This window comes from Schistocerca piceifrons, chromosome 4, assembly GCF_021461385.2.
Source record: "Schistocerca piceifrons isolate TAMUIC-IGC-003096 chromosome 4, iqSchPice1.1, whole genome shotgun sequence".
NCBI lineage: Eukaryota > Metazoa > Arthropoda > Insecta > Orthoptera > Acrididae > Schistocerca > Schistocerca piceifrons.
In genome coordinates this window covers 760,340,109-760,366,647 of record NC_060141.1, presented here as the reverse complement: position 1 = coordinate 760,366,647, position 26,539 = coordinate 760,340,109, and the positions used below count along the sequence as shown (strand labels likewise).

The following is a 26,539-nucleotide window of genomic DNA, read 5'->3' as shown; positions in this document are numbered from 1 at the left end:
AGCAGGTGTAAACGATTGAAAGGTATCGCGGCTATTCCGAAACGAGTACCAACACCAATCACATCACACAACATTCTAAGCCCTTCTTGGGCGTTTGTGTGCTCATGGGTCCTTTCAGACAGACGAATGTGCAGGGAGGTGGCTGACTGTGCATACACTAGATTTGGATGACCAGAATCTACAGAATATTGAGACGAACCCAAGCACAAGCACCAGGCAAGTGGCCTTCCTACATGGTATATGCCAAAGTACTATTATGTGGATCCTGCGTGACAATCGCTGCTATCCCTACCACTTGCTATGAGAGCAAGGATTATCAGCAGAGGTGTCTGATCAGCATCAGTTCAGCATTAATGTGTGGGCTAGGATTCTTGGCGACCATGCACTTGGACCTGTTATTGTTCCACAATGCTGCAACGGAGGAACATACCTGGACTTCCTGCACAATACTTATTCCGGGCTGCTTGAGAAGGTGCCTTTGTCAGTACGACAGGTTATGTAGTATTTTGCAGGACAGAGCTCACCCCACTTCCACATTACAGTTTTCCAGCACCTCAACATCTTCTTCCCCAACGTTGGGTAGGACGTGGAGGCCCTGTTGCATGGCCTGCTGTGTCACCCCCAGGATTTTCACCTCTGGGGCCATCTGAATGAAGTACACAGAGCCAGTTACTGGTGCATAGACACTTCAACAACGTGTTCATGATGTCTGTGACACTTTTCAGAGAGACGCTGGAATGTGTGGAAGAGTGCAGAAATCAACAATGTAACATGTGGATGTGTGCATTCCATCCTATGGATGCCGCTGTGGACATCACTTTTGATATTAATGGGCTGCAGCCCTGTACTGTGTTCTGGGAGGATTTGTTGTCACTGCATGCACACCACGTATTTCTGGACATATGTTCATAGACCCTTCTTTCTTCCATTTCCAGTTAGAAATCCATTCCTGGAAATCTGTCTCTTTTATTAATGTTTACCTTGCATAGCTGATTTTTGAGTTTGTCCGCTGTACGCAGCAAAAGCACCCCCCAATTAACAACAAAAATAGGGGGTACAAAAGGGTATAATTGTTGTTTGTGGGCGGTTTAACCATCGATAAAAAGTAGGACAGTCAAGACTGAGATTAAAAGTTATTTATCTGCTGTAATGATTGACATAAATTACGGGAAAATTAACACAGACAATAACGTCACAAAGTGACGTGTTATAAGTCTTTTTGTACCTATATTAGAAATTTAAGGACTCTGGTCTATTATGACCCTTTGTCATCGAGCTGAGGTACATAAGGATTTAGGAGACCTTCCTAATAACAGCTGTTGTCCAGCTGTTTTTATGACACAATTACACAATATTGAGGGCGTAAGGAATTTTGGATTTACATCAGTTTCTTTATATGTTTCAACCTAACATTGGTTTGTTAGTTCTCTTGAAAAACCTTTTATTTTGATTTGTGAATGAGCCTTTCGTAGCTCTGTACTTCAGTTATTTTCTTTACATATGCAATTTTGTTGTTATTTGGCACAAAATGTATGAGAGACCATGATCATTTACAGCTATGTCACACTTTTCTCTGTTCATACTTATGGACACATGGTCGATTACTGATGAAGTCCTTTTAGCAATCATTGTGGTTCTATTAACCAACAGGGACATGCCAAAAGTCTGAAGAATATTTATAAGTGTGCTATTAGTTTTATTTACCATATTTGTGTTTATATTTACGTCTCCATATGAGACAATAATAACTTTTGTTCTTCAGGTTTCCCCTAGAAATTTGGTAGTTTATTGAATAAGTGTCCATACTACCACTCAATGATCGATACATAAACACATTGATTTATTTCTTATTATTATTATCAAGCCCTATTAATTCAATAGCTGATAGCTGTTCACAATTACTGTGCTAAGGTCATGCTTCGATTTAAATGTGTTCCTTTTCTGCATGATCCTGCTCTGAGGATAAGGTCTTGGATCTAAATATGATGTATACTAAAGGCAGAATTATTACACTACCACAATAGAAATAGCTGCATTTGGCTCTGTTATTCACCCTACCTTACACAAACATGAAAGTATATTGTCATTTGTAAATGATTCCTATCGCGACGTTTGTGCGTGAATTGTAGTTCGCAGAACGGCAATTCTCTGCAAGAGTATTATCCAATGAATTCGAATTACCACCAGCATGGAACAAGTGGAAGCCTGAATAGGTTACAATGGTAGAGTTAGTTAATTAGTTTCATGTACCATGGATCTTTTGTACGATTAATTGTAATAATGTTGAACGAGTCATTCGTGTGTAGACATATCTTTCTTTTTTAGTTTTCAACTTAATTTTTTTAATTATTTTTTTAATACAGATGTGAATTAGTAATTCACATGCACCAAATTTTACACATTGCAAAAACAGAAATCTTCTACAATACAGAAGGAACAAGTCACGTTAACTGAATTTTTTTATTTCCAGAAGCTTTCTTACATGTTCTTGTAAACATGGTGTCACTGATACGTAGATATAAGGTCGTGCCAGTCTTCATAGAAACTGCGCTCGTTGCCAGCCAGTGAGAGCTAGGAGCTGACCCTGGTGAAGTAGGGCAGAGTGTTGAGTGGCGCAGGGTAGGCGTAGAGCCAGGTGGGGCCCCGTATGGTGGGGTGCTCGGGGTCCACCTCGTCCCGCCAGTAGCCCTTGGGCAGGTAGATGTCGCGCCTCGTGGCCGTGCGATACGTCACCGGCGCCACCAGCAGGTCGTCGCCCAGCAGGTACTCTGCACGGGAGGGAAACAAAGCGTCAGCACATGGCATACCCCAGTCGACTGAGAGGTTCATTCCATGTTGTACTACCCTCTACTCCCCTCAGGGACCACATCTCTGCTGCTTGTATTTTGCTGTCATCTTTCTTCTTCTTTATCCAACTCTCATTTCAGTACAACATTAACGACATCAACATAGTGTAATTTTTGTATTTTTTAGGGGATTCTATAAATATTTTGTTCAGTGTTCCAAATGTTGCACTGAATTTCTGCAGCTTTTCATCTTATCTAAATATTTAAAATATGGCACCTGTTTTATTAATCTGTGGTTAATTACTGTTTTCAACTGTTGTGAATATTTACAGTGGATGGTCATAACTTTATTCTTATGTACTGAAATTTTAAAACTGTATTCTGTTGACACACTGCCTAACAAAAACAAGAAAAATAAGAAGCACCCACCACGTCATAAATTTATTCACCAGTAATCAAATTTTAAGGTTTAATTCTATACATAGACAGCCTGAGAAAAAAAGTGAAACACATGCAACATCATGGTTTAAGAAGATATGTGATGTTATTTTAGTGATTACAAAAGTCACTAAAATATGCAAAGAACTGGCAATGTGATCCAACTAATCAGTATGACGATGACGTTGTACCCCGGGTGGCACGAGTTCGTTCACTGATTCAGCTGGTTCTTCTGAGCCAAGCTGGCTCACATCTGTTGCAGCTCGGACTTCATTTCCTGAATACTGAAACAGGGACAAAGTTGAGTTTCGATCTCGTTGCACACACGTTCTATCGAGACCAAATCTAGGTGACTTTCTGCACAGCAGTACTTCAACACGCAGACAACTTATAAAGTCAACTGCCGTGTGTGGATGTGCATTTTCCTGTTGAAAAGTAATACCACAATATGGTCACATGAGAGGTAATACATGAGGATGCAGGATGTGTGTGATATACAGCTGTGCCATCAGTTTTCACTCTGACATTAGCACTGTAACTTGAACTCATACAAGATGGTCCCCACAAATCATGACTCCAGGAGTAACACTGCTGTGCCCTTCTGAAAAATACTTTTGAATGGGATGTCACTCCCCCCCCCCCCCCCCCCGCGTCGTCATCATTTTCTACGAACGGAAGTAATCTGGATATCTGGGATAGTGCTGAATCGTGATTCAACCCTGAGCACAGTGCTTCACGATTCATCAGCAGTCCACACTTCTCAGTCACGGCACCACTCCAAAGGCAGCAGTTTGTGCCTTGGTTTTGACAGCAGCTTATGTGCAGTACGGAAATTTCCTACTCTGGCTGCTGCTAGTCTCCGATTCTTGGTGCAGGATGACGCAGAATTACATGTTTTTGGATGGGAGAGGTGATAAGAAGAACTGTGAGAGCAAGTGTGCCTGCCATGACGTTACCATGCCGTTCAACTCTAGACCAGATCTACATCCAAATGGTATAAAAATCTCAATATTGCATGATTCGACAAGTAGGCCAAAAGAGACCCACAATGAGGCGTCTTTAAGATTGTGCCATGTACTGATAATGGTGTCTTACCCAACTATGCACACCTTCATGTTCTTCACAGTGACCACGCACCATCTGACACTCTTCACTCGACTGTATTCCCTACCAGGCCTTTGTAAGAACACTAAACTGTCACGGGGAATTCCAACTCTTAATCATTTACGAATCACCAATGGTGTGTACATTTATGATGCTATATTAGGATTCGCCCATGTGTTATCGGTTCATAACTTTTTTGTCAGACAGTGTACCTAGTTTAGCCATACTGCTAACTGCAGATCGTCTTCACTTTCATAGGTTATTACTTTATCATGCATGCATAGCAATGCTCCAAGTTTAGTGTATTTGTCTAATTTAATTCCCCAATAATTAGCTTATTTCCAGTTTTTTGAGGACACTGTTAGTGTAAATGTAAGAAAAGGTTTGCCATAAAGCAACTGTTCATATATGGTTTCAAGCCTTTAAAGAAATGTCTATCCTTAAGAATCTGAGAGGAAAGACTGATCTCTAAAATCTGGATCACGAAGTTCGACGTATGCGCTAGAAACATGTTACCTCACGAGAATGTCAGTGATGCTCTGTGGAGTTGTAATGCATGCTTTGTGTTTGTGAAGGTTTTAAATTAAGCTTGGACGTCTTCCCAAAAAAGTCGTCAGGAACTGGGTGGACTTTGTATGCATTTTACCTTGAACACAATAAAAATGAGAAATGATACTAGACTTCAATAACAACAGTGCAGCAACGGATACAGGCAATAGCGCCTCTGAGGACATTTAAGATATCCTGTGTGTTCTCTGTAAACGAAACAAGTTCAAGTGTGAGATTGCCGCAGTAACATGTTAGTTCATGATTGAAGGGTACGTCGATGAGTAGTTGTCACAGAAATCGTAACCGAGAGATTCGAAACTAAAATGATAAAATACGAAACCGTCTCTGGAATAATTCTAAAGGTAAAAGTAGTGAGAGAAAGCTGTTGGCCATACCGTCGCTGATCTTGAGAGCGGTGGAGTCCGTCGGGTCGAGCCACCAGATGGGCCGGTTGACCGGAGTGCCGTCCTCCACTGCCTGCTTCATCAGCTCGACGATCTTCGGGCCGTACTGAGCGCGCAAAGCAGTCAGATTACGTGCGAGCTCCACCGTCTGTAAAAGTAGTCACAAGTCACAGTGGTGAGCCGCCATGCTGAAACTAAACTCATATAAGTATACCTTACAGTGTTACTACATAGAGATTGGTTTAATTTGTCGGTTCTTTGTACGTCACTGTTTGTATGAACGCTGCGAAGCGATATTTACTTTAGAAGTGGCTTTTACAAACACGGAGTGTAACAGGTAGCACGAGCACGGGACGCACCTCGTTGTCGTAGTCCCAGGGCACGGTGCGGAAGTGGACGGCGGGCATGAAGGCGCTGGCCTCCAGCCAGCGGATGTACAGCTCGCGAGTGGCGATGACGCCCGTCTTGGTGCTGCCGCCCACCCTCTCCGGCATCACGAAGGGGTATCCCTGCAGGCTCATCTCCAGCAGCTTGGGCAGCAGCGTCTTCAGGCCGTTCTGCGTGCTCCACGCCGTGTCCACCGCGTCCATGTGGAAGAAGTTGGGCAGGCGCTGGCTCTCGACGCCGGACCGCAGCCTCGCCATGGGCCCAAACTGGGCCACTGCCTTGGCGTACGCGTCGGTGTAGACCACGGGCGTCCTCTCGAGCGGTGTGAGCTGTGGCGGCTGCGGCAGGTAGCTGGTCTCGCCGAAGTCGAACATGAAGGAGTCCACGCCCGTCTCGTTGCGGAGCGCCTGCAAAGGGATTACAAATAAAATTCCGTACCTTTGAGGCAAAGTAAGTGACGCATCCTGACTTAGAGAGTCTATGTGATTCTTGTTTGGTACGCAGCCGTGAAGTAACTAGGCTATTCTATCGATAATGAAGCACAGGCTGTGTGAGAAAGAAACACTTACGTTCTCATTGGAAATAAAAACACGAGTCACATTCGGGAGTAGTCTCACATTTGGATATCTGGAGCAAGACTACCAAGGAGGAATGGAAGATCAAGAACGAAGTGCTCGGATTAAAACAGATGTAAGACATACATACAGTTTCTTACTCTTGCTACTGAATGTATATACTGAACAAGCAAGGACGGAAATAAAAGTAAGTTTCAAGAGTGGCACTAAAATTCTTATTGTTCCAAAAGGTGAAAACGTGGTCTCTGCAGACACAACCCCCTCTGTTTGGCACTCCTTTTCATGTGCATGTGTGAAGAACATCCCATCTCACTGATCATATTGTTTAAATACAAAGTTTGATGTTCGCGGTCGTCCCCTCATTTTCTTCCTCAATGATTTACCTCGAAAATATTTTGTAGAAAAGTGTCATGTCTAACTAAGTGTCGATCAGTTTTGTTTTGCGTTGGTATAGAACTTTCAGTAATCGTTTCTTGTCTCCTGTTTCTTGTAGGACCATTTCATTCGTTATCCGATAAGAATGCAGGGTGTATGAACGTCAGTAATGAGAGTTGCAGATAAGTTTGTTGTTCCGTGTGAAATTCAGAGGGAACTGCAGGAACTGTTGGCTGGAATAAACTGTTTATCGAGCACAAAGTGCGGTTTGGGAGTAAAGGGAAGAAGAAGAAAGTAATGAGAACTAGCAGGAAAGAGATTAGCGAAAAACTGAATATCGAAATTTCAGACCACAAAGGAGACGAAATAAAGGAATTCAACTACTTTCGAAATGGATTGAGTAAGGAGGTCATCACAGAAAGCAGACTGCTGCAGGGAAAGAGAATACTGAGCAAAAGTATTGTACTGGTATCAAATATAGCTACAATTCCGGGAAAAGTATCGTGAGAATGTACGTTTAGTGAACAGCACTCTATGGTAGTGAATCATGGACTATATGAAAAACTGGAGGACAGAATCGGTACGAAAAGAGGAACATGTGGAAGAGGATGACAGGAAGAAGGAGAAAGGACAGGATGGTAGGACATGTGTGTACAAACGAATCGAGTACGTTTTGTTATTTTTGTTATTACTTTGCTGAGGTACTGACTCGTTCTATGGCCATAGAGATTTACTCCTCAATTTAAAGCCGTGGGTGTAGACATTTAAAGTAAAGAACAGAAATAAAATGAGCAGCTTTCATGACACTAGTGGGAATTTTAGAGGAAAGCACTGTAGGTGAAGACAGAGACTGGTCTGCATACAGTAAATAACATATGACGTAAGGTTCGAAGTATTGATCTGCCAACTGGCGCAACAGAGAAGTTCGCAGTTCGATACATTAAGGTTTTAGAAGACTGATGATTAAAAAAAATTATCACATATTTCCATAAGGCATATGTATCTTTTATCAGAATACATACACGCAATCTTTAAGTGCTCATATATAGCATTTCTTCTGGGCATACCACATGCATCACTCGCTCAGTGCTGTAAACGACACACCAAGGGGAACCTAAAAAGTCATTCGATTTCATGTATTTGGAATGTGGAAAAGCAAAAGTATAAGTTAACACGAAAATTAAAGTACACTAATAGACAAACAGCAGCAGTTAGTTTCAAAGTTACATGGAATGTGACGCTCCCTGATGAGTTTTTCTATGCCAGTCGCTGCGTACAGTTATATGTATATGGATTCATTCTAAATTTAATGAACCGATGGCAAATACTCCTAAGTAAGTAAATAATAAACATATTAACCAATTCTCGATTCGTAAATGATCTAACCTTTCTCCTTTTACATAACACTCTTGTGTGCTTAAGGTTGTGGATTGGTCAACTACAGATCAAATTACTGAACCCCTGCTCGGTGTGTTAAATGTCACATATTCCTATTATTGTCATATGAACTAACCCTTTGGGCTGCATAGACACTTGAAAAGGATATATTTTCACTAGAAATCCGCTTGTAAGCTACCTGTATTTTTTGCAGAATGTATGTCTAAAACCCTTTGAACAACCAAAAGTGAGTATTTTTATCTTTTTTCAGAATTAATCATAATAATTTCTCCAAGCAATTGGTCCTACATTATTTACATGGAGTCGTACTCTGTAACTAATTTCAATGCCATTGACACTAGAATTTGCAGCGGATGTACTCACTGCAACTCGATCAGTCCACCAAGCTACTGCATCAGGATTGGTGAAGTCGACAATGCCGGCCCATCCACCCCACCAGCGAGTAGTGATGCTGCCATTGTTATTGCGCACAAAGTAGTCTTTGGACTGTGCCTCAGAGAAGAAGGGTTCGCAGTCACTGTTTATAAATGGATGTATCCACAACGCGACGGGGAATCCCAGTGCGTGGAGATCGTCCACGAGTGCCTTCATGTCGGGGAACTTGGTGGTGTCCGGGGTGAAGCTTCCACGGCAGCTCTCCCAGAAGTTGGCTATTTCGAGAAGGCTGTAGCCGAACCCGTGCTCGATTATGCCTGCGGCGCGCTCTCTCACGTTCTGTTCGGGTGGCCCCACTTCCCAGAAGGGCTGAACACCCAAGCGTTCGTCTGGAATCGCCGTAGGCTTGCCCAGGTACTTCTGGATACCGACCAAGTATGCCTCCTTCGCATCACCGTACGTACACAGCTCGTATTCCAGCACATTGTCGTTTCGGTCCTCTGGGTAGGGAGACGCGTTCTCGGCACTGAAGCACAGTTTATTACTCGTCTGATTGCTGTTCTGGTCGACGAAGAGAGGAACGTTCGTGTGAACGTGAACGAGTCTTCCATCGGAGAAGACCCAGTAGCGCGTAGCGATGGTGGCGTGGTCTGTATGTTCGGCGACGTATGCGTAGTGCTTGTACACGTTGTTCTCGATGGGCCAGGTGCGGTAGGTCGATTCGACACCACCGTAGATATGGCTCCTTAGGTGCCGCTGACACATTGTGATTATCTCACTCGGATTGTCTTTGGTGTGCCGGATCCAGAGACATTCGCCCGACCTGTCTTGGTCCCGGACGAGAACTCTGGAGGCGCCAAAGTCGAAGGACTCCTCATTTCCACGAGTCTCGTGGCGTGGAACTGCAGACCGCTGGTTGCCGGAGGCTTCGATGTATCCCACTTCTACCTCGTCTCCACCTGCAATATGGAAGCAGATAGTTGCTGTGAGTGAATATACGACAGTCAGTAATACATGAAACAACTATCATAAAATAATAAAATACACTGGGAAACAATTTTTTAATTATGTAAAAGAGTAGATAGAACATACATAGTCTTCAATATTCAAACACAGAAAACATGTAGCTTTCTACATGGCATAAACTGTCATAAATTTGCTTTTATCTTACTTGTAACAGGTACCTGAATCGGCATGATTTCCTTTATACCTTTGTTAGAGTAGTGTTCGACCAACCATTTCCGCTCTCAAACAAGGAGTGTGTAAGTATTATTTCGACAATGCAGGATATGTATCCCTGTGCTTTATTACCGACAATGGTACTGACGAATGAACACTATAATATGAAGTAACGTAAGTAAGAGCACAGACACTGTGTGGGATTGTTATTTTTAGTTGCATGTCGTGAGTAATGCACAGGGACAACGAGCTAACTCAAGATGGGACGACGATCGAGATAACTTCATGACAGGAAATACCTGTTTGTGCACGGAGTTAATGGTTCTCAGGGTCGTCGACCCACATTAAAGAGGCGCTAAATACGTTACATAAATACAGATATTTTTGACAATGGAAAAGTATCCTCTGTATAAAAGAAACGAAAAGTTCTTTTAAGAGTTAGTCGATGTTCTACTTCTTAATTCTAAGGTTCAACGATAATATTGATAAAAGATTGTAACTTATCAGACAATGTAAATTTGAGTAGTCTATAGGTGAGTTATGAATTCAAATTACACTTCTTACGTTATTTAATGTAAGTGCAAATTAGTTATATTCTTTGTTTTAGCAGCAGTAGCCCTGTTGTTGGAGAACAAGTCCAGTAAGTTCTGTTTCCTTTCTTGTGTACTGGTGTGACCTGTGCTACTTTTCAGTCCTTAGGTAGGAATCTTTCGCTGAAGGACTGGATGTATATAACTGCTGTCTCATTAACATACTCCGAAAGGAACCTAATTAGTTTACAATCTGGATCGGAAGAGTTCCCTAATTGACTTATATTGCTTCACAACTCCAAGGGGATATAATTCGTAATTATTTATGGTGGCGCCTTTTCTTGGTTCTGATTCTGGAATATTTACTGAATCCTCTTTGGTGAATGAATTTTGTGACCTGTGTGCAGACATCTAGTGCCACATAACTGCTCAAACCTACCAACAAACTGTCAGATCCCTGATACGCAACTTCAGTGATGTGTCTCGTCAGAAAGACGGACAAACAAGCTGTTAAGCAGGTGCTCATAATTTCTGCCTCATCAGTGTATGTGTTCTCATTAAAATTTGCTTAAGCAATTAGTTTGAAACTAATTTTATTGGAAAATTTTATGTTCTGAATTTGAGTCGTTTCAGAAATCATATCAGATGGGCCACTCCAACAGACAGTTATTTAATTGAGAGTCCATTCAACGTTGATTCTTATCGACTGTAATTCGAGGATCAAATGTAATTATATGAAAAAAGTAGCGCTGATACACTGCAACTTTCGACTCCCCTTCTACACTACCTAATCAAAAGGATCCGTACACGCCTGTGTAATGCAGAACTGACCATTAGATGGCTTGAGGAGTGCACCTGCTTGTGTGAGATGTGGTATTTAGTATTGTGTTGTCAGTGGAGGAGCAGTAACAGAAGAATGGACCAGTCAGGAGAGCCTGACACTTTAAACACTGAGAAGTCATGTAATGTCACCCAAGAAACAAATCCACCTCGGACATTTGGACTCTTCTAAAGCCTTTGAAGTCGACTGTTGATGATGTGATTATGAAACGGAATCGTGAAACAACAACGACACCTAAAGCAAGACAAAGCAGACCTCATGTACTGTCAGATAGGGATCGTCGAAGATTGCAGAGAGTGACTGTAAGAAAGCCACGTGGAATCAGAGGGAGGAATTACTGGTGAGTCCAAAGTGCTACCAGAAGTCTAACTAGCCCGACGACTGCACGCAGAGAGCCGGAAATAACCAGTACAGCGTGATTCCTTGAATAGTTATGAGTTAATGTGATAAATAATTGACAGTAAGCATGTAAGCGCGAATAACTATGGGAAAGATTCGAAATTATGCTTAAACTTTGTCATAAGTCATTAAAAGTTGTCATCTGTGAAACACTGGGTGAATATAGTCTGCATAATATGCGCCGCATTTTAAGCAAAAGGTAAATTTATTTACGCACCTCAATGTTTTTGACGTCATCTCTTCGGAACTATGTGTCATATGATGGTGTAGTTTTGCAAGTATATTCAGCGACGTATGTGAACACAGCCTGCAAATTGTACTGGGAATAGATTAGGTGATAAAAATATAATAAATTAAAACAACATGCCTGTTGAAGTTTTACTTTGTTCCATTTTAATCAGAAGCTAGGTTTTCGCACATCTAAATGTCTATGACATTTTATCTCCTGAACTATAAGCCCTACAATGAAGTAATTTTGCCGGTACATTCAATGGTATATATACATACTGTATACAAACTGTGTTGTGAATAGAATTGGTAGTAAAGAAATAATAAGTTTTACTATGCAGCCAGTGAAAATGTAGTAAGCAATAAACTATTTTTCATTCATCACTTTATGTCTGTGTGTATGCGGACAGGTTTAGAACTGGGTCTAGCAAGAAAAAGCTTTGGTAAAGGTTTGAAATTATGAGCAAAGTGTGTTGGAAGTTGATAAGTGCTCTCATTTTGAAATAATGTATAAATGAAATCCCTATATTTGTATGCGATCCATTACACTGGCTCAAGACAAACGTACAATTCTACTGTAGTACCTGTCTTATTGTGTTAAGCTTTTAACATAAGAGTATACATCTTAATGAGTTAATTCTGATAGCATTTTAATTTTTAAATTCAGTCAGTACTTGTGCAGAATACTTAGTTGCATTTTTATTGCCCCTGGAAGCCATAAATGTTCTGGGGTGATGGACCATCCTGTACCCTGTAACAATCTGATGGGAGGATTTGGATCTTACATATGTGAAGAGAACATTATGTGGTATCATTTGTAGTGTCAATAGTAAAGTATGAAGGGGGTATTGTTAAGCTATGGGGTGTTTTTCATGGCCAAGGCGTAGTCTGCTTATTGCTAAGGATGTGAACAATTTTTACAGAATTGTGTACGGTGTACAGTAGAGGAATATTTTGGAGATGGCTATTGCTTGTACCAGTATGAGAATGCACTCTTCTATAATTAGCATCTTTGGGGGAATGGTTTGTAGATACTACCATTTTTGAAGATTGGCCTGCCCCGTGTCCTGACCAGAATCGAATGGAACGCTTTTGATGTGATGTAGAATGTCGACTTTGCACCAGCGTGCAGTGTCTCACATCAGTACTTTTTCTTGTTTGAGGCAGAATGGGCTGTCATCCTCGACAGACATTCAAACACCTAACTGAAAATGTTCTCATCAGAGTTTAAGCCATCAGAAAGGCCAAGGGTGGATACACCCTATATTAACGTTGGCTAACAGGTGTCAGTTTGCTTTTGAACAGTTAGTGTAGTGGTGGGTTTCAAACTGTGACAGGGTGTTGTGAAGGTGTTGTGTAGAAACTGTGGCAGCTTGCAGCAGCGCAGAGCCAGCAGGCTGCCCGCTCTGGACAGCCCCCGCACGCAGTGCCCTCTGCCCACACTCACCCCTGTCGGACAGCAGCAGGATGCGGCCGCTGGTCTGGTCGTAGCGGGTGCTGAGCCCTGCTGCGGCAGACGCCACCAGGGCGCCCAGCAGCAGCAGCGTCGCAGGCGTCCACATGGCTGCGACATACAGACGAGAGAGCAAATCAGTCAACTTGTAGCCACGCGACACTTTAAGCGGCAGGCATAAAAGGGTAAGCTGGTGGTGCAGGTCTACATCACATGGCATCCGGTGAAAAAAGAACACACCTTTATCATAAATGGGGGCAATTCGCATAGTAAGATGCGTGGATTAACCTCTTTAATTTGTTTCCAAAATAAATTCTTGTGTAATTTTATGTTAATCCATTTATGTAGACCCACTAAATACCTTACAAATGAGCAATATCAGGTAATTTCATAAGTAAGAAGTGATCTCTACAACTGCAGAAAATCACGTTCGGATGCTGTTCACTGACGATGAACAATGATTTCAGTGACCTTTCTAATGTTTACAGGATTTGGAAGGTATGGTATACATCACAGGCAACAGATTGTTGCAGCTAATCAATGCAGTCAGATTCGTGACCTATACGATTTTATAATCATTACTTCAAAGTCACTTGTTGTAAATAATCTCTCGAGTTTAAGCGCCTAAGACTAGATGGTTACGTACCCAAAAACTTTATATTAATTTACCGATCACTTGTGCAGGAATGGAGTAATCTTCTAATGTTCAGCATCTAAATTGGACTGACTGCTTCTCTGAAAAATTTGTAGCAAGCTTTTATGCGACGATTCAGATAAGTAACCTTACTTATTTATATTGTCTTGATTAATTTTGGACTTCATAGCTACCAGTAAGAAACAGCATCGAAGCCATCTGTTCTCCAGAAAGATTGTGTTCAATTACAAAATGTTAGCAGTTTCAGCCTATTCTACCATTTCCAAATAATTTTTTAATGCGACGTCTCCTCATTGAAACGGTCATTTTAGCAATAGTGTACACTTTAAGTTTATATACGAAGTTATTGATTACACAGTACGTTTCTTCAGCTTTTCAGTGTAGTCCCGCTGCTTCTCAATGACCGACATCCAACGTCTGACAAGTTTTCCTCTTCTGGTGATGACACAGATGTCTTCAAATGGTTTGGATAATGGGAGCTTAATGCTCTTACCTTCAACGAGAATGATGTCAGCGTGTAAGCTGTTTTTTACGTTTGGGAATACATCGACGACTGGACGCGCTCAAGGTAGGAGACAGGGCTTGTTGCTAAGACCTTCCAGTGAGCAAATGAACGTTTCTTGAGAATGACCGTCAATACTAGAACTATCAAGATCGCTTTTTGTGCAGGTATCAACATAGTTATTGAATGGAGCTACGTCGATACACTGTTATGAAACTTTTTTGTACCTTCATTTCTCTCTGGTATGACGTTTCCCTGCTAACCATGGCCAAAGATCTTCACTTAGGTTTCCCTAAAAATGTCATAATACGCGAGCGTAAAACGTATGCCAAAACTATGTAACAGACCATTGTGAGACTTATTAACCTATAGTTTTGTGTTTATTTGTTCTTTTTGTTTAATATTATAATCTCTATCTCATCCTCCATCGCTATTGTTAGGAGACTAAGGAACAGTACTAGACAATAATCGTTACTTTCACAGTTACTGGCCACAATAGATGCTCACTATGCCATGCCAGACAAACTTAAGCAGTAGCGAATCACACTAATTACGGCATGTATCACACATAACAGGTAACAGCTCACCTCTAGGCACTCTGGCAGTCGCTGTGAAAGGCAGAGCAGCTGACGTGACTGCTATGGTGCCTTAGCGGCCGTATATATAGGTAAAACTAATCAGTTAAATAACTAATCAGTTAAATAATTTAATCATTAGTGAGATACGTGTTTAGTGCGTCAGCGAAGCAATTAGTATCTGTTAATAGTATGATGAGCGGCTTGATCACGCCAGAGTAATCAAAGCTTATCATAATTGTCACACTCGAGATATTATCTGGATCAGTTGATATCTAGCATCACAATGTTCCAGTGCTTCCTCTATTGCTGGAGGAAAAGCTCACGATACAAGTTAAAAAGAATTTTAGCTCCCGTTAAAATAGTGTTTTCAGTAATCCTCAATTCTTTTTATCCCCGGCAATGTGAAAACCGTTAGTTGTACAGGAAAAATTAATAGGACCTTTCTGTAGGAAATTTAATGAAGTTTAATTTTGTACTGGGAAATATTTTCTATACGAGCCGCAGTTCTCGATTTATTTGAGAGAGACATAAAACAGTGAGAGTTAGCGCCCCCCCCCCCCTCCAACCGCACCACGCTACCCTCATCCCAAAGCTGACACCCCATGACTAACTATTTGTAGTATGTTTTTCAACACACTCCTTCGTAGCAGTGTTCAAAGATTTGCGACTAAACAGTTTTGCCCCTTAGTCTTTGCTGACGAGGCTACTTGGTTACATTACACTGTTTGTGCACCCTCTCATATGCCATTCTGCAAACTGTGTGATAACACGGTCAACTGTGATTTGCCCACCGTTCATTGTTTATGAGCTCACTGATGGACTGGAGCAGAAGGTCATCTGAACGATTAGGTAGCTTTGGACAGTTGTCGGGCTGTGGCTGTACAACAGGGAACTCAGGTAAACACAATAGACTTTATACTTGTACTCCGCACATATGTTAGCACTCCGTCTTCAGGCCACAAGTGGCCCACCAGGACCATCCGACCGCCGTGTCATCCTCGGTTGAGGATGCGGATAGGAGGGGCGTGTGGTCAGCACACATGACTTTTGAACACTATTAAGGTAAATACATTGTTTGTTCTCTATCAATATCTTTCATTTGTTAACTATGCCTATAAATAGTTAGTGCCTTCAGTAGTTAGAAGCCTGCCGCGGTGGCCGAGCGGTTCAGTCTGGAACCGCATGACTGCTATGGTCGCAGGTTGAAATCCTCTCTAAGGCATGGATGTGTGTGATGTCCTTAGGTTAGTTAGGTTTAAGTAGTTCTAAGTTCTAGGGGACTGATGACCTCAGATGTTAAGTCCCATAGTGCTCAGAGCCATTTGAACCATTTGAAATTGTAAGGATCTTTTATTTAGCTGGCAGTATTTATGCTCGGTGTATTGCAGCGGTTCGAGTAATAAAGATTTTTGTGAGGTCAGTGATTCATGAAAGCAACGGCCTTGCCGCAGCGGATACACCGGTTCCCCTGAGATCACCGAAGTTAAGTGCTGTCGGGCGTGGTCGGCACTTGGGTGTCCATCCGGGCTGCCATGCGCTGTTGCCATTTTTCGGGGTGCACTCAGCCTCGTGATGCCAATAGAAGAGCTACTCTACCGAATAGTAGCGTCTCCGTTCAAGAATACCATCATAACGATCGGGAGAGTGGTGTGTTGACCCCACGCGCCTCCTATCTGTATCCTCCAGTGAGGATGACACGGCGGTCAGATGGTTCCGGTAAGCCACTCGTGGCCTTAAGACAGAGTACTTTTTAAGTGATTTATGAAAGGTATAAGTTATTGTTAGTCAGAGCCATTTTTTTGTAGGTCAGTTTAGTGTGTCAGTTTAGGGAGGATCAGAATGAATACAGTGAGAAATGTCTGAGTACGTTCATTTTTCCTCAGCTGCCTGAAAATCAAATAACGTAAGAGTTTTTCCAGCCATGTCATTCTTAATTTTCAAAGGGGAAGTTTCGTACAGCGACCCTTTGCCAAGGATACCTCACTGAAATCTTCTGATTTTTGTGTGATGAATGTAGTTATTGTTTATTGCTTGCGTGTAATTGTAGAGAGAATCTCCTTTGTAGTTGCAGTTTTTCATTGTTGTACAGTAAAGCAGTTGTGGCATGCGGGTAGATTTGCACCAAGCATTTAGCAGCCGCGCTTGCAATTAACTGGATATAATTTTCAGTGCTATTTTGATGTGTTTTCTTATTTTGCTCTTCAAATTGTGCTTTTCTGTGTTGTCGTGTGAAATATTTTGACAATTATGGCGTGTGAAAAACGTAACACTAGGCTGCAAAGTAAATTGAAAAATGACAGTGAAGACGAGAGTAATGTGTAAGCGCCACCGTGTAATGAATTAAGAAATATTCAGAATAGTGATTTGGTAATTGTGCGTAGGGAAATCTACCAGGCAATAAATAATGGTGTAGACAGTGAAACAGCTAGTGAACAGCGTGGCATTGTCAATCAATCGGTCGGCAACAGCTCGCCTCAGGAATTCGAAATAACAGGACACTGTCTTGCAAATACTGTAGATTCAGGTTTTGCGTCATTACCCTTTCCTCAATTAACTCAAGATACATTTTCTGCTTTTCAGAAATATGCACTGCCGAAAAGCACAGAGTGCATTGTTATTACAATTAATGCAACAAATGTCACAATAGCTTCAAACGTTAGACACAATGGAACAAAATCAGAGACAAACACAGCAACAGCTTCAACAGTTAGACTCAATGGAACAAACGCTTGAACAAACACTTGAAGATTTAACTGCAGAGATACTTAAAATCGAATCTAAATGTCAAAAAGTTTGTGAGCATTTTCATCCTATTTTTTCGCGTTATGAAAATGCATTACAGAATCACGAAGTAGCCATAAAAGAACTGCAAACTATTTTTCATGAAAATCACGACACCTTCCAAGCTAAAATTGCCTCAGTTCCATCTGCCGATTCGGTTACACAACTTGAAAAAACTGAAGGAAACTTCAAGGGCATAGTAGATACGCTTTCAACGCAAATGAACACTCTGAAACTTGGTTCATAAAAACACACTGAGGAAATCAGTTCATTATCGGAGAAAGTAGCCGAACTTTCGGATCAGTTCACTAACTTATCTACAAAGGTAGATCAGCAGGCTTTACTGACACAGAAGAGTACGAACAAATTAGAGAATTCAAACAAAATTAGAATCAAATTATTACGCAACACAAAAGAGAAATGAGGGAAGTACAAGGTCAGTTGGCACATGTAATACGAGAATTACATATTTCAGAGGACACTTGCGCTCCAATATGGGGAGAGGGACTTAGGAATACGCAAAAGCCACAAAATAATAACATAGGGCATTTCGCAAATTATGGATGAAATTGGCAAGGTGCACCGAATGTTGAGATGGAATCGCCGACACGACGTAACAATGACCGATATGCGACTCGCCTACGCGATGATTTTGACTATAAGCTGTTTATTACTAGATGTAAATTCAAAACATTTAAGAATTCTGGCAACGACATTCATCCACAAGCGTGGCTTCATCAATTCTCTCATTGTTTTCCTCCCAACTGGCCATTAGAGAACAGATTGGAATTTATGTGTGGCTATTTGGAAAATGAACCTGCTGTAAGAATGCGTTCGATCATTCGCGATTGCCACAGTGAAGGAGAATTTTATCATGCCTTCCTCTCAGCATATTGGTCTCAAGCTACTCAAGACCGAGTAAAACATAGCATCATAATGATGAAACACTTTGAACAATCTGAATTTTCCAGTCTCGTCAAATACTTTGAAGACATGTTGCACAAGAATCAGTACTTGTCAAACCCAAACAGCTCCTCATAACTCATCCGCATTTGCTTAATCAAATTGCCTGAACATTTTAGACATATTATTTTGGCAGGACGTTGCAAAGACGACATCGAAGCTTTTCAGGGTCTGGTACAAGAATTGTAAATTATCACTGACAACTGCGGGACTCGAAACCAGGAAAACAACAATTACAGGTCACATCTGTCACAATTCCGTGACAACAAAAATAATAACTGGGCACGGCAAGGCTGTTCTTACAACGCAAATCGTGACCAAAACAGACACCACCCGTATGACAACCGTTGGCAGAGTAATAATAATTACAGGGAAAGACAACCTCTCCGCAGTAATGACTATTACAGAGACAATCAGAGAAGCAGGCAATATGGGAACCAAAATAATTCTTACCAAGGGAGACAGAATAACTTCAGACGCAGTGGTCCACCGCGCAGTTACGATTCTGGGAGAAATTCTCCACCACGTGACTGAGAGGAAAGAAATTATGAGAAACTACCGACAAGACAACAGACGATATAATCTTAACAATAGACAAGAATTCAGTCAATATCGGCAGGGCCCGACAAGTCGAAATTGTAGAGGTTAGATCTCCAAATCCTAATAACAACGCTCGACAACAAAGAGACAATAGACAATGTGGCTATTAATTGCGTAAAAATTGAAGACATTAGGGACATCTTACTCCAGGAACACGATGTAAAACAGAACATTGTATATCTGTAATTCACATTACAGTAAATGACGTAAAATTTGCGGCAGTGCTTGACTCTGGCAGTTTCATTTCACTAATTAGTGAAACAGCTTTTAGCAAATGCAACATCGAAAGATTTCCCTACACCTCCTTTACGTAAGATTAAATTACAAGGTGCAATTTTTGGAAAAAGTGTAGATGTACGCCAGCAAACAGAATTCTTTAGTCAAAGTCACAGTTTCTCTATGAACTTTGTTGTCGACGGAAATTATATTGGGAGTAGACTTTTTGAATGAATACAAAGCAATCTTAAACTTCCACGATGCTGAAATAAGTTTAGACAAAGACGATAAGTCAATAGCTTTGAAATTTGAAGATTGGCTCTCGAACCATGACGAAGAAATTAATTGGCTTTACCTCTTGTTAGACAACAGTTCGGAACTTTCGACGGAACTTAACACTAACAACCAGTCTGCAAGTATTGACAGGGATGTTATCGACGACGTACTTGATACTAATGACTTAATTCAGAATAAAATTCAAACAATTGAGAACTGTAATGACACTAATAGGCAGGACCTTTTTAACATTTTACAAGCACATTCTACAGTTTTTACTCACAAAACAGGAACAATCAAGGGATTTCAATACCAGTATCGTGTCAGTGAGCGTAGTAAATTTTATGTTAGATCACACGTAATTCCGGCACATTATAGGGACCGGTTTAGAACAGAAGTACAATCTATGCTTGATGAGGACATTATTGAGCCTGCAGAAAGCTCATCCAACAATCCATTACATGTTGTTGCGAAGAAAAATGGATCGATCAGGATTGTCTTAGATTCGAGACAAATAAATACTATCATCATTCCTAAAACAGACAGACCGCAAACGTTAGAAGAACTTCTTCAAAATTTTCATGGTGTAAAAGTGTTGTCTACTGTTGATCTCAGATCTAGCTTTTATCAGATTGAACTTCATCCAGAATGTAGAAAATACACAGCTTTTCTTTATTTCGGCGTTTGTTATCAATTTCAGAAACTTCCTTTTGGTTTGAACATTTCTTCGGCAGCATTCATTCATGGGCTAAATTCCAAATTACCTGAGCTCTTAAAACGTCATATTGCCTTATATGTGGACGATATTCTAATAGCAGAAGCCTCATGGGAACAACATAATCGCATCCTCAACAGTGCGTCACGAATTTTTGCAGAATCTGGAATTACAGTTAACTTGGAAAAGTCTAAATTCGGTAGGACAATGGTGAAGTTTTTGGAACACATTATTTCTTCTGAAGGCTTTCAGCCGTATCCTGAAAAGTTAGAAGTAATCAGAGCCGTTCCAGTTCCACCACAAAAAAACAAGTCGGCAGTTTTCTAGGTCTCGTAAATTTTTACCGTCGTTTTCTGAATATGCAAATTCTTGTTACACCAAAACTTTGTTCTCTCACTGGAAAAAATACTATTTGGAACTGGGACGACCAGGCACAGTTGGAATTCAATTCTCTGAAAAAAGCGCTACTTAACGCGCCAATACTAGCTCATCCAGATCTGTCACAAGATTTCTGCCTTAGCACGGATTCTTCTAAAGTCGGTCTTGGTGCCCACTTATTTCAAGAATCCAAAGAAAATGACACTACTGTTCAGAAAACCGTTGCTTTTGCTAGCCGCATGCTAACAAAATCTGAAAAGAATTATTCCGTCACTGAATTAGAAGCTTTAGCTATCGTTTGGGCATTTAACAATTTCCGTTTCTTTCTGTCTGGTAAACACGTAAAAGTATACAGTGATCATCATGCATTACAATTTCTTATGTCTTCAAAATTAAATCATGAAAGGTTAAAACGTTGGGCATTGTTTCTCCAAGAATTCCACTTCACAATAATCTACTTTCCCGGCAGGGAGAACATTGTTGCGGACGCACTGTCACGCGCGCCGGCTGGGCTTGAGAAAAGTAACACAGAAGGCAACCTCGAGAAAAATTTCAGTATTCCTTACATTCAGAAAGTCGCCTTCGAAATCTTCATCACCACAACTTTAAAGGACATTGCTCATGAACAAGATGAGGATCCGATTTTGCAAGGCATCAAAAGTAAATGGCATGAAAAGACACACACGCAGATTCGTCATTATTATCTGGTTAGAAACAAAATACTCTTCAAACGTTGCACTGTTGATGACAAGCTATGGGTACTTTGCATTCCTGACGATTTTGTCAATAAGCTCATTCGGTACATTCATTTCAGCTAAGCACATTTTGGTCCACGAAAATGTTATCATATTCTTCGAACGACTTGTTATTTTGACAATATGGAAAAGAGAGTCTTGTCTATTTCCAAGCTTTGTCAAAAGGCTAAACCATCTATCATCTCACATCGTGCTCTGTTGTTTCCTATCATTCCTTCTAAATCAAAAGAATTTGCTGCTGTTGATCCCTTGGGACTCCTTATCAGAACATAGAATGGATTTTCGTACGTTCTAGTCGCTGTTGAACTTACTTCAAACTTTGTTTCTTTTACATCGTTACATAAAGCCACTGGACGGTCTGTATACAACGTCTTTGTTAAATATTTATTACGTGAAGTTGCACACGTTGCTAAAGTCATTTCAGATAATCGACTGCAATTCAGATCTGCTGTTTGGTCACACATGCTTCGGAGTCGTAAATTTAAACCTCTTTTTGTTTCATTGTACTCACCACATCTGTACGGATTATGAAAGATATGAATAAGCTTTGCAGACTTTATTGTCACAGAAAGCATCAATATTGCGACAGATATTTAGAGATATTTCAAAACGTGCTCAATGAAATGCATCATGCCCCCACTACTTTACCACCTATTCTTGTACTGAAGAATGCAGAACCACCAAACAGAATCAGAGACCTTGTACCTTTTCAGAATACACGTAAACTTCGACACAAAATTATAATTGATTTGACTATTAAAAACATAAATTCTGCTGCAGACAAAAGGAGAAAACTACATGGTAAAGCAAATGCAAAGAAACAGCATACTGGTCAGAAAGTTCTCATTAAAGCTCATTCATTGTCACATAAGAAGAAACACTTGAGTCACAAATTCTTTCTGATTTACAACGGACCTTACAGCATCCAATGTATATCACATGATAATTGCGTTGATGTTGAAACTCTGCATACTAGGAAGAGTAAAGAATTACACCACATCTCACATGTAAAACCATTTATTGAGAGATAATCTGCTTTTTAGCTTAGTCTTTGCCATAAAATTTTTCGCTTCACGTTACCAGTACGCTTTGTCACACTTAGAAACTGTTAACATACAACAACGTTTTGAAGTTAACTATCCAATCAAGAACCTAGGGAACTTATTTAAACACTAATTACAAATGCATTTTTGTAGTGAGCAGATGACAGTGTTATTCCGTGTACATTCTTGCTTGTTCGTTGCACGATTACATAACGACTATAAGGCTTACATACTTAGAAGATACACTGCTAATCAGACTTTAATGCATCATTTTGGTTTACTTGAGAAGACATTCTTTATTTAAAGTACTTTCTGAGAGATTAAATATGACTTAGTATTTGGTTTGTTAGACAGCTCCACGATTATATCACGATGCTACTAATGGGTGACACAATTTACATTGTTGCTTTTGCACTGTACACGTTTTATATCCACACAGTTTTTCTACATTCTTCTCGAAAGTAGAACATGTTTTAGTAGCAACTTTTGTGGTATAGCTACAATGAGACAGCCTTTTCCATAGCACAACAATATTTTACAGTACAGTACTTTCTTGATCTCGGCAATGAGCGTAATAACTACGATATCTATACGCACAGCATTTCACTTTTGTTTATGACGAAGTAAGTACATTGACTTCTACAGAACTTTGCTTACAGACGACGATAATTACGACACTTGGCACCTTTTTACCGTTAAGTAATGACAGAAATTATTTTGCAGCAAGACACACAGTTTAGCGCTACAGGACACGCATTGGACTGATTAAATTTATAATTAAAACATTTGTTTGAAAGATTTTTGAATTACAAAGATACAAAGAAGGTTTTCGGTGACACATTTCATTCCATTGCTGTAATCTGTAACACCTGAGGGTATAATTACATTGACCATCAGGGGGGTACACGTTTACTTTGTGTACTATGCGTGTGGCAAGCGCAAAGAGCCCTAGCTAATATGTTATTTTCTTATTCAGTTTTACACATCAGTACCATATTTCTCTAACACAGAATTACGCAACTAATTATTTAACAGAGAGGCAAACATTTTTTTACTATATCAGTTAATTCACACTTACAAAATTGTATTTTGTCTGTACTTTGTGGACTGTTCATAATTCTTTGGAACCATTGTGATACTATGAGAGCTTTGAATGATGTATTTGGTAACGGATCATGATTTTTGAAGTACATTTTAGGTAGATGACTCTATTGAAACGAACAGAGAGCATTTTTTTAAAGGTTTTGAGATTATTGAAGGAAGCTAAGAGGATTTTGAGATTTGATTGATCTGCTATGATGATATTGTTACGATGGCGATGTGTATTATTATGATGAGATATGTTTATGATCAGTAAGATGATGCTATATGATAAATGTGATTACATGTTTATATGTATATGAATAATGAGTAGGGATTAGGGACTCTGGTTTGTGAAAAAGGATGTTGGAAACCAAGAATCGTACTTTAAGAGCTATGAAATATGTGTACATGTGTGAATGTGAGTACCACTACGCTGACAGTAATTTTTGGACACTGTTGTATTTGTAGGATTTTGTTTCTACTCATTTGGAACATAAATTTTCAACCTGCGAAATTTTTTCATACATATGAGACTGGCACTGTAGTGAAAACTGCTGTCATAAATATTTCGGTAGGGAAGGTAGGTGACCTTGATTTAATGTACTGTGTGCATCCAGCTGTGCAAGTCGCCTGGAAAAATCATTAGTGTGTGCGTTTCAGAGGCACAGGTGGAGAAAAAAAGAGACCATTAACCTCACTATTGACATTTCTTTGCAGAAAGCATCACAAATACGACAGGTTCATACTTGAAAACATCTGATTACAGTTTGCAGATCATATTTTCTGATATTTACTAAAATGTCTAGTGAAGTGATGAGAAATATTTTACGTCTATGCACCTGATTATGACTACTGTCATTTTAGTTGAGAGAATTTTTTTACTGCCTTATGAAATGCCATAGGGCTAGTGAATGATGTTTCATGTTTTGCTTTATGTATATATTTGCTCATTTTGTTTAATATCTATTTTCTAGCTGCGATGCAGCGTTGGTTAAAATAAAACTTAATAGATGTACTAATGTAAATATTTTCTGTCTACCAATCTATTAAGTAATAATTTTATGATCTACTTTCTTAAGAAAAAGGGAGCACAAATACACATTTCCCCTCACAAAAATTGCATACATAATGTTTTCAACGATTTGGTAACTTGTTTGGTAGAGTAAGTTATTGTGATGCATCACTCTAGTGTTAAGATGTGACATAGGTATTAAACATTTCCTGTCTTTACTGTAATATTTTTTCTGCTTGAGCTTTGTCATGTTTAGGTATAAGTTTTTGCTTTTGCTGCTGCTGTTTGTCAGGAATTATCCTACTGAATTTCACTTTGTATTTCTCTGCTAAGCCAGTTTTAGTACTGATTTATTTTTCTTGTTGCTGCACATTGGCTCATATTAGCTGTAATGTTGCATTTAGTTTGATAATTTATATATATTGCTGCTTGCTTTTCCACTTTGCATTTTTTCTCGTTTTCGTTTGGGTTAATTTTTGTGGTGCTGTATTGCCTCATCCCTTAGTTTATGCATCTGAGCTCAATATTTAAGTTAGCTTAAGAGGGGGTAGACTATATGATGATGAATTGGAAGAAATGCATTGAGTAGCTATATGAAAAAGTTTGGCCAAAAAAGGTGTGTACAATGAAGAATAATTATTTTGAAAGGGGATATGAATACAATACAGAAAACGGGTATAGATATAACTTTTTGGGAAGAATGAAGAACTAAGGGCGATCTCTGAGAAGTAAAGAAAGTTTTGTTTGCAAGTCAAATACGATAAATACTGCAGTACCAAATGCTATACTGAAAACAAATCCTGTCCTTTCCTTTTCTGTTATTCGACTATGTGTTTATATATACCCTTGTGTGTCCATGTTCTTCCTGTCTTTATGTGCTTATCTGATAAGAGTTATGTTGTAGAATTTTTCTAATACTAAGCTGCATTTACTATGATGAGGAGTACTGTTATCCTCAAATACTTTGGATAAATGTTTAGCTATTATTTACTCTGTTATGTTTTCCTTAATTATCATATGTCAACTTAATATTTGAATATTCTCATTTATTTACTTATGCCATACTTCCTGTAACACTGATGTATATGTTTATTTCTATTCTCTTGTAAAGCCTGTATTACTACAAATGTTATCTGTATTATTATGTTCTTTAGTGATATTTTCTGTACCGTTATAATTGTATTCTTATGCCATGAATTTGTAATTGCACAGACACCAGTTCTTCAAACTAAGTATATATTAGGGTTTCATATCACTGCACATGTTCCTGTTGGTCATAGTATATGCACAATATGTGAGAAGTTAAAAGAGAAGTTAAAAAAAGGAATTGTTAGTGCGCAAACATGTGTTGATAATTCAGCAAGGGACTGGTTAACAGTACTGCTGGTTCTAAGGACGTTCCAAAAAGTTTGTGAGTGCTCAAGTGGTGGTTTATAGACTTGCTATATTATCCGCAAGAGCCTTCAATGATGATTGTGCACTCTCAGAATCGCAACAGATGGCTGCTAGCCGTTTCTACAAGGACTACCGTGCGTCTGCACCTTTGGTAGCCCACCAGTACCATTATCTCTACAAGGACTACAGTGGGTCTGCACCTTTGGTGGCCCGCCAGTACCATTATCTCTACAAGAAATACCGTGGGTTTGATCTGTGATGACCTACCTACTAATGTTCTTCAAAACTTCGACTGACCCTGCTGTGAGTTTGCTCTGTTATGGCCCTTTACCTGCCTGCATGTCAAGAGTCAGCACTGTCTTTCTGTTGGAAGGACAACACTACTTCTTCAAGACTGCATGGAAATCCACTACATCCGTGTGCATCTTCTTTTACTGCTCAGACTTTGTGAAAAAAAAAAAAAAAAAGAAACTGCAGTTCCTACTGTGGTGAATGATCATGACTTCCTTTATGGACTGTGAGGACACTTTTTGCTTTTGACCAACAGTGTATCAATAACTTTGTGC

At 39.9% G+C, this 26,539-nt stretch overlaps 1 protein-coding gene across 1 annotated transcript; it reads right to left on the bottom strand.

Moving 5' to 3' along the window:
- Window positions 1-2,571: 2,571 nt before the first annotated feature.
- On the bottom strand, window positions 2,572-13,130 carry LOC124796156 (myogenesis-regulating glycosidase-like). The gene is made up of 5 exons (XM_047260247.1): window positions 13,016-13,130; window positions 8,380-9,350; window positions 5,641-6,075; window positions 5,273-5,429; window positions 2,572-2,768 (listed from the first exon to the last, which is right to left on the bottom strand). The coding sequence occupies exons 1-5, from the start codon at window positions 13,128-13,130 to the stop codon at window positions 2,572-2,574; spliced, it is 1,875 nt and encodes a 624-aa protein (XP_047116203.1).
- Window positions 13,131-26,539: the final 13,409 nt, after the last annotated feature.

Excerpts from the sequence above, each read along its gene's own strand:
- LOC124796156 (XM_047260247.1), bottom strand. The coding sequence starts at position 13,130 with ATGTGGACGCCTGCGACGCTGCTGCTGCTGGGCGCCCTGGTGGCGTCT. Across the intron at positions 9,351-13,015 it reads CCTGCTGCTGTCCGACAGGG|GTGGAGACGAGGTAGAAGTG; the intron begins GTGAGTGTGGGC and ends TCCATATTGCAG. Across the intron at positions 6,076-8,379 it reads GGTGGACTGATCGAGTTGCA|GCGCTCCGCAACGAGACGGG; the intron begins GTGAGTACATCC and ends ATCCCTTTGCAG.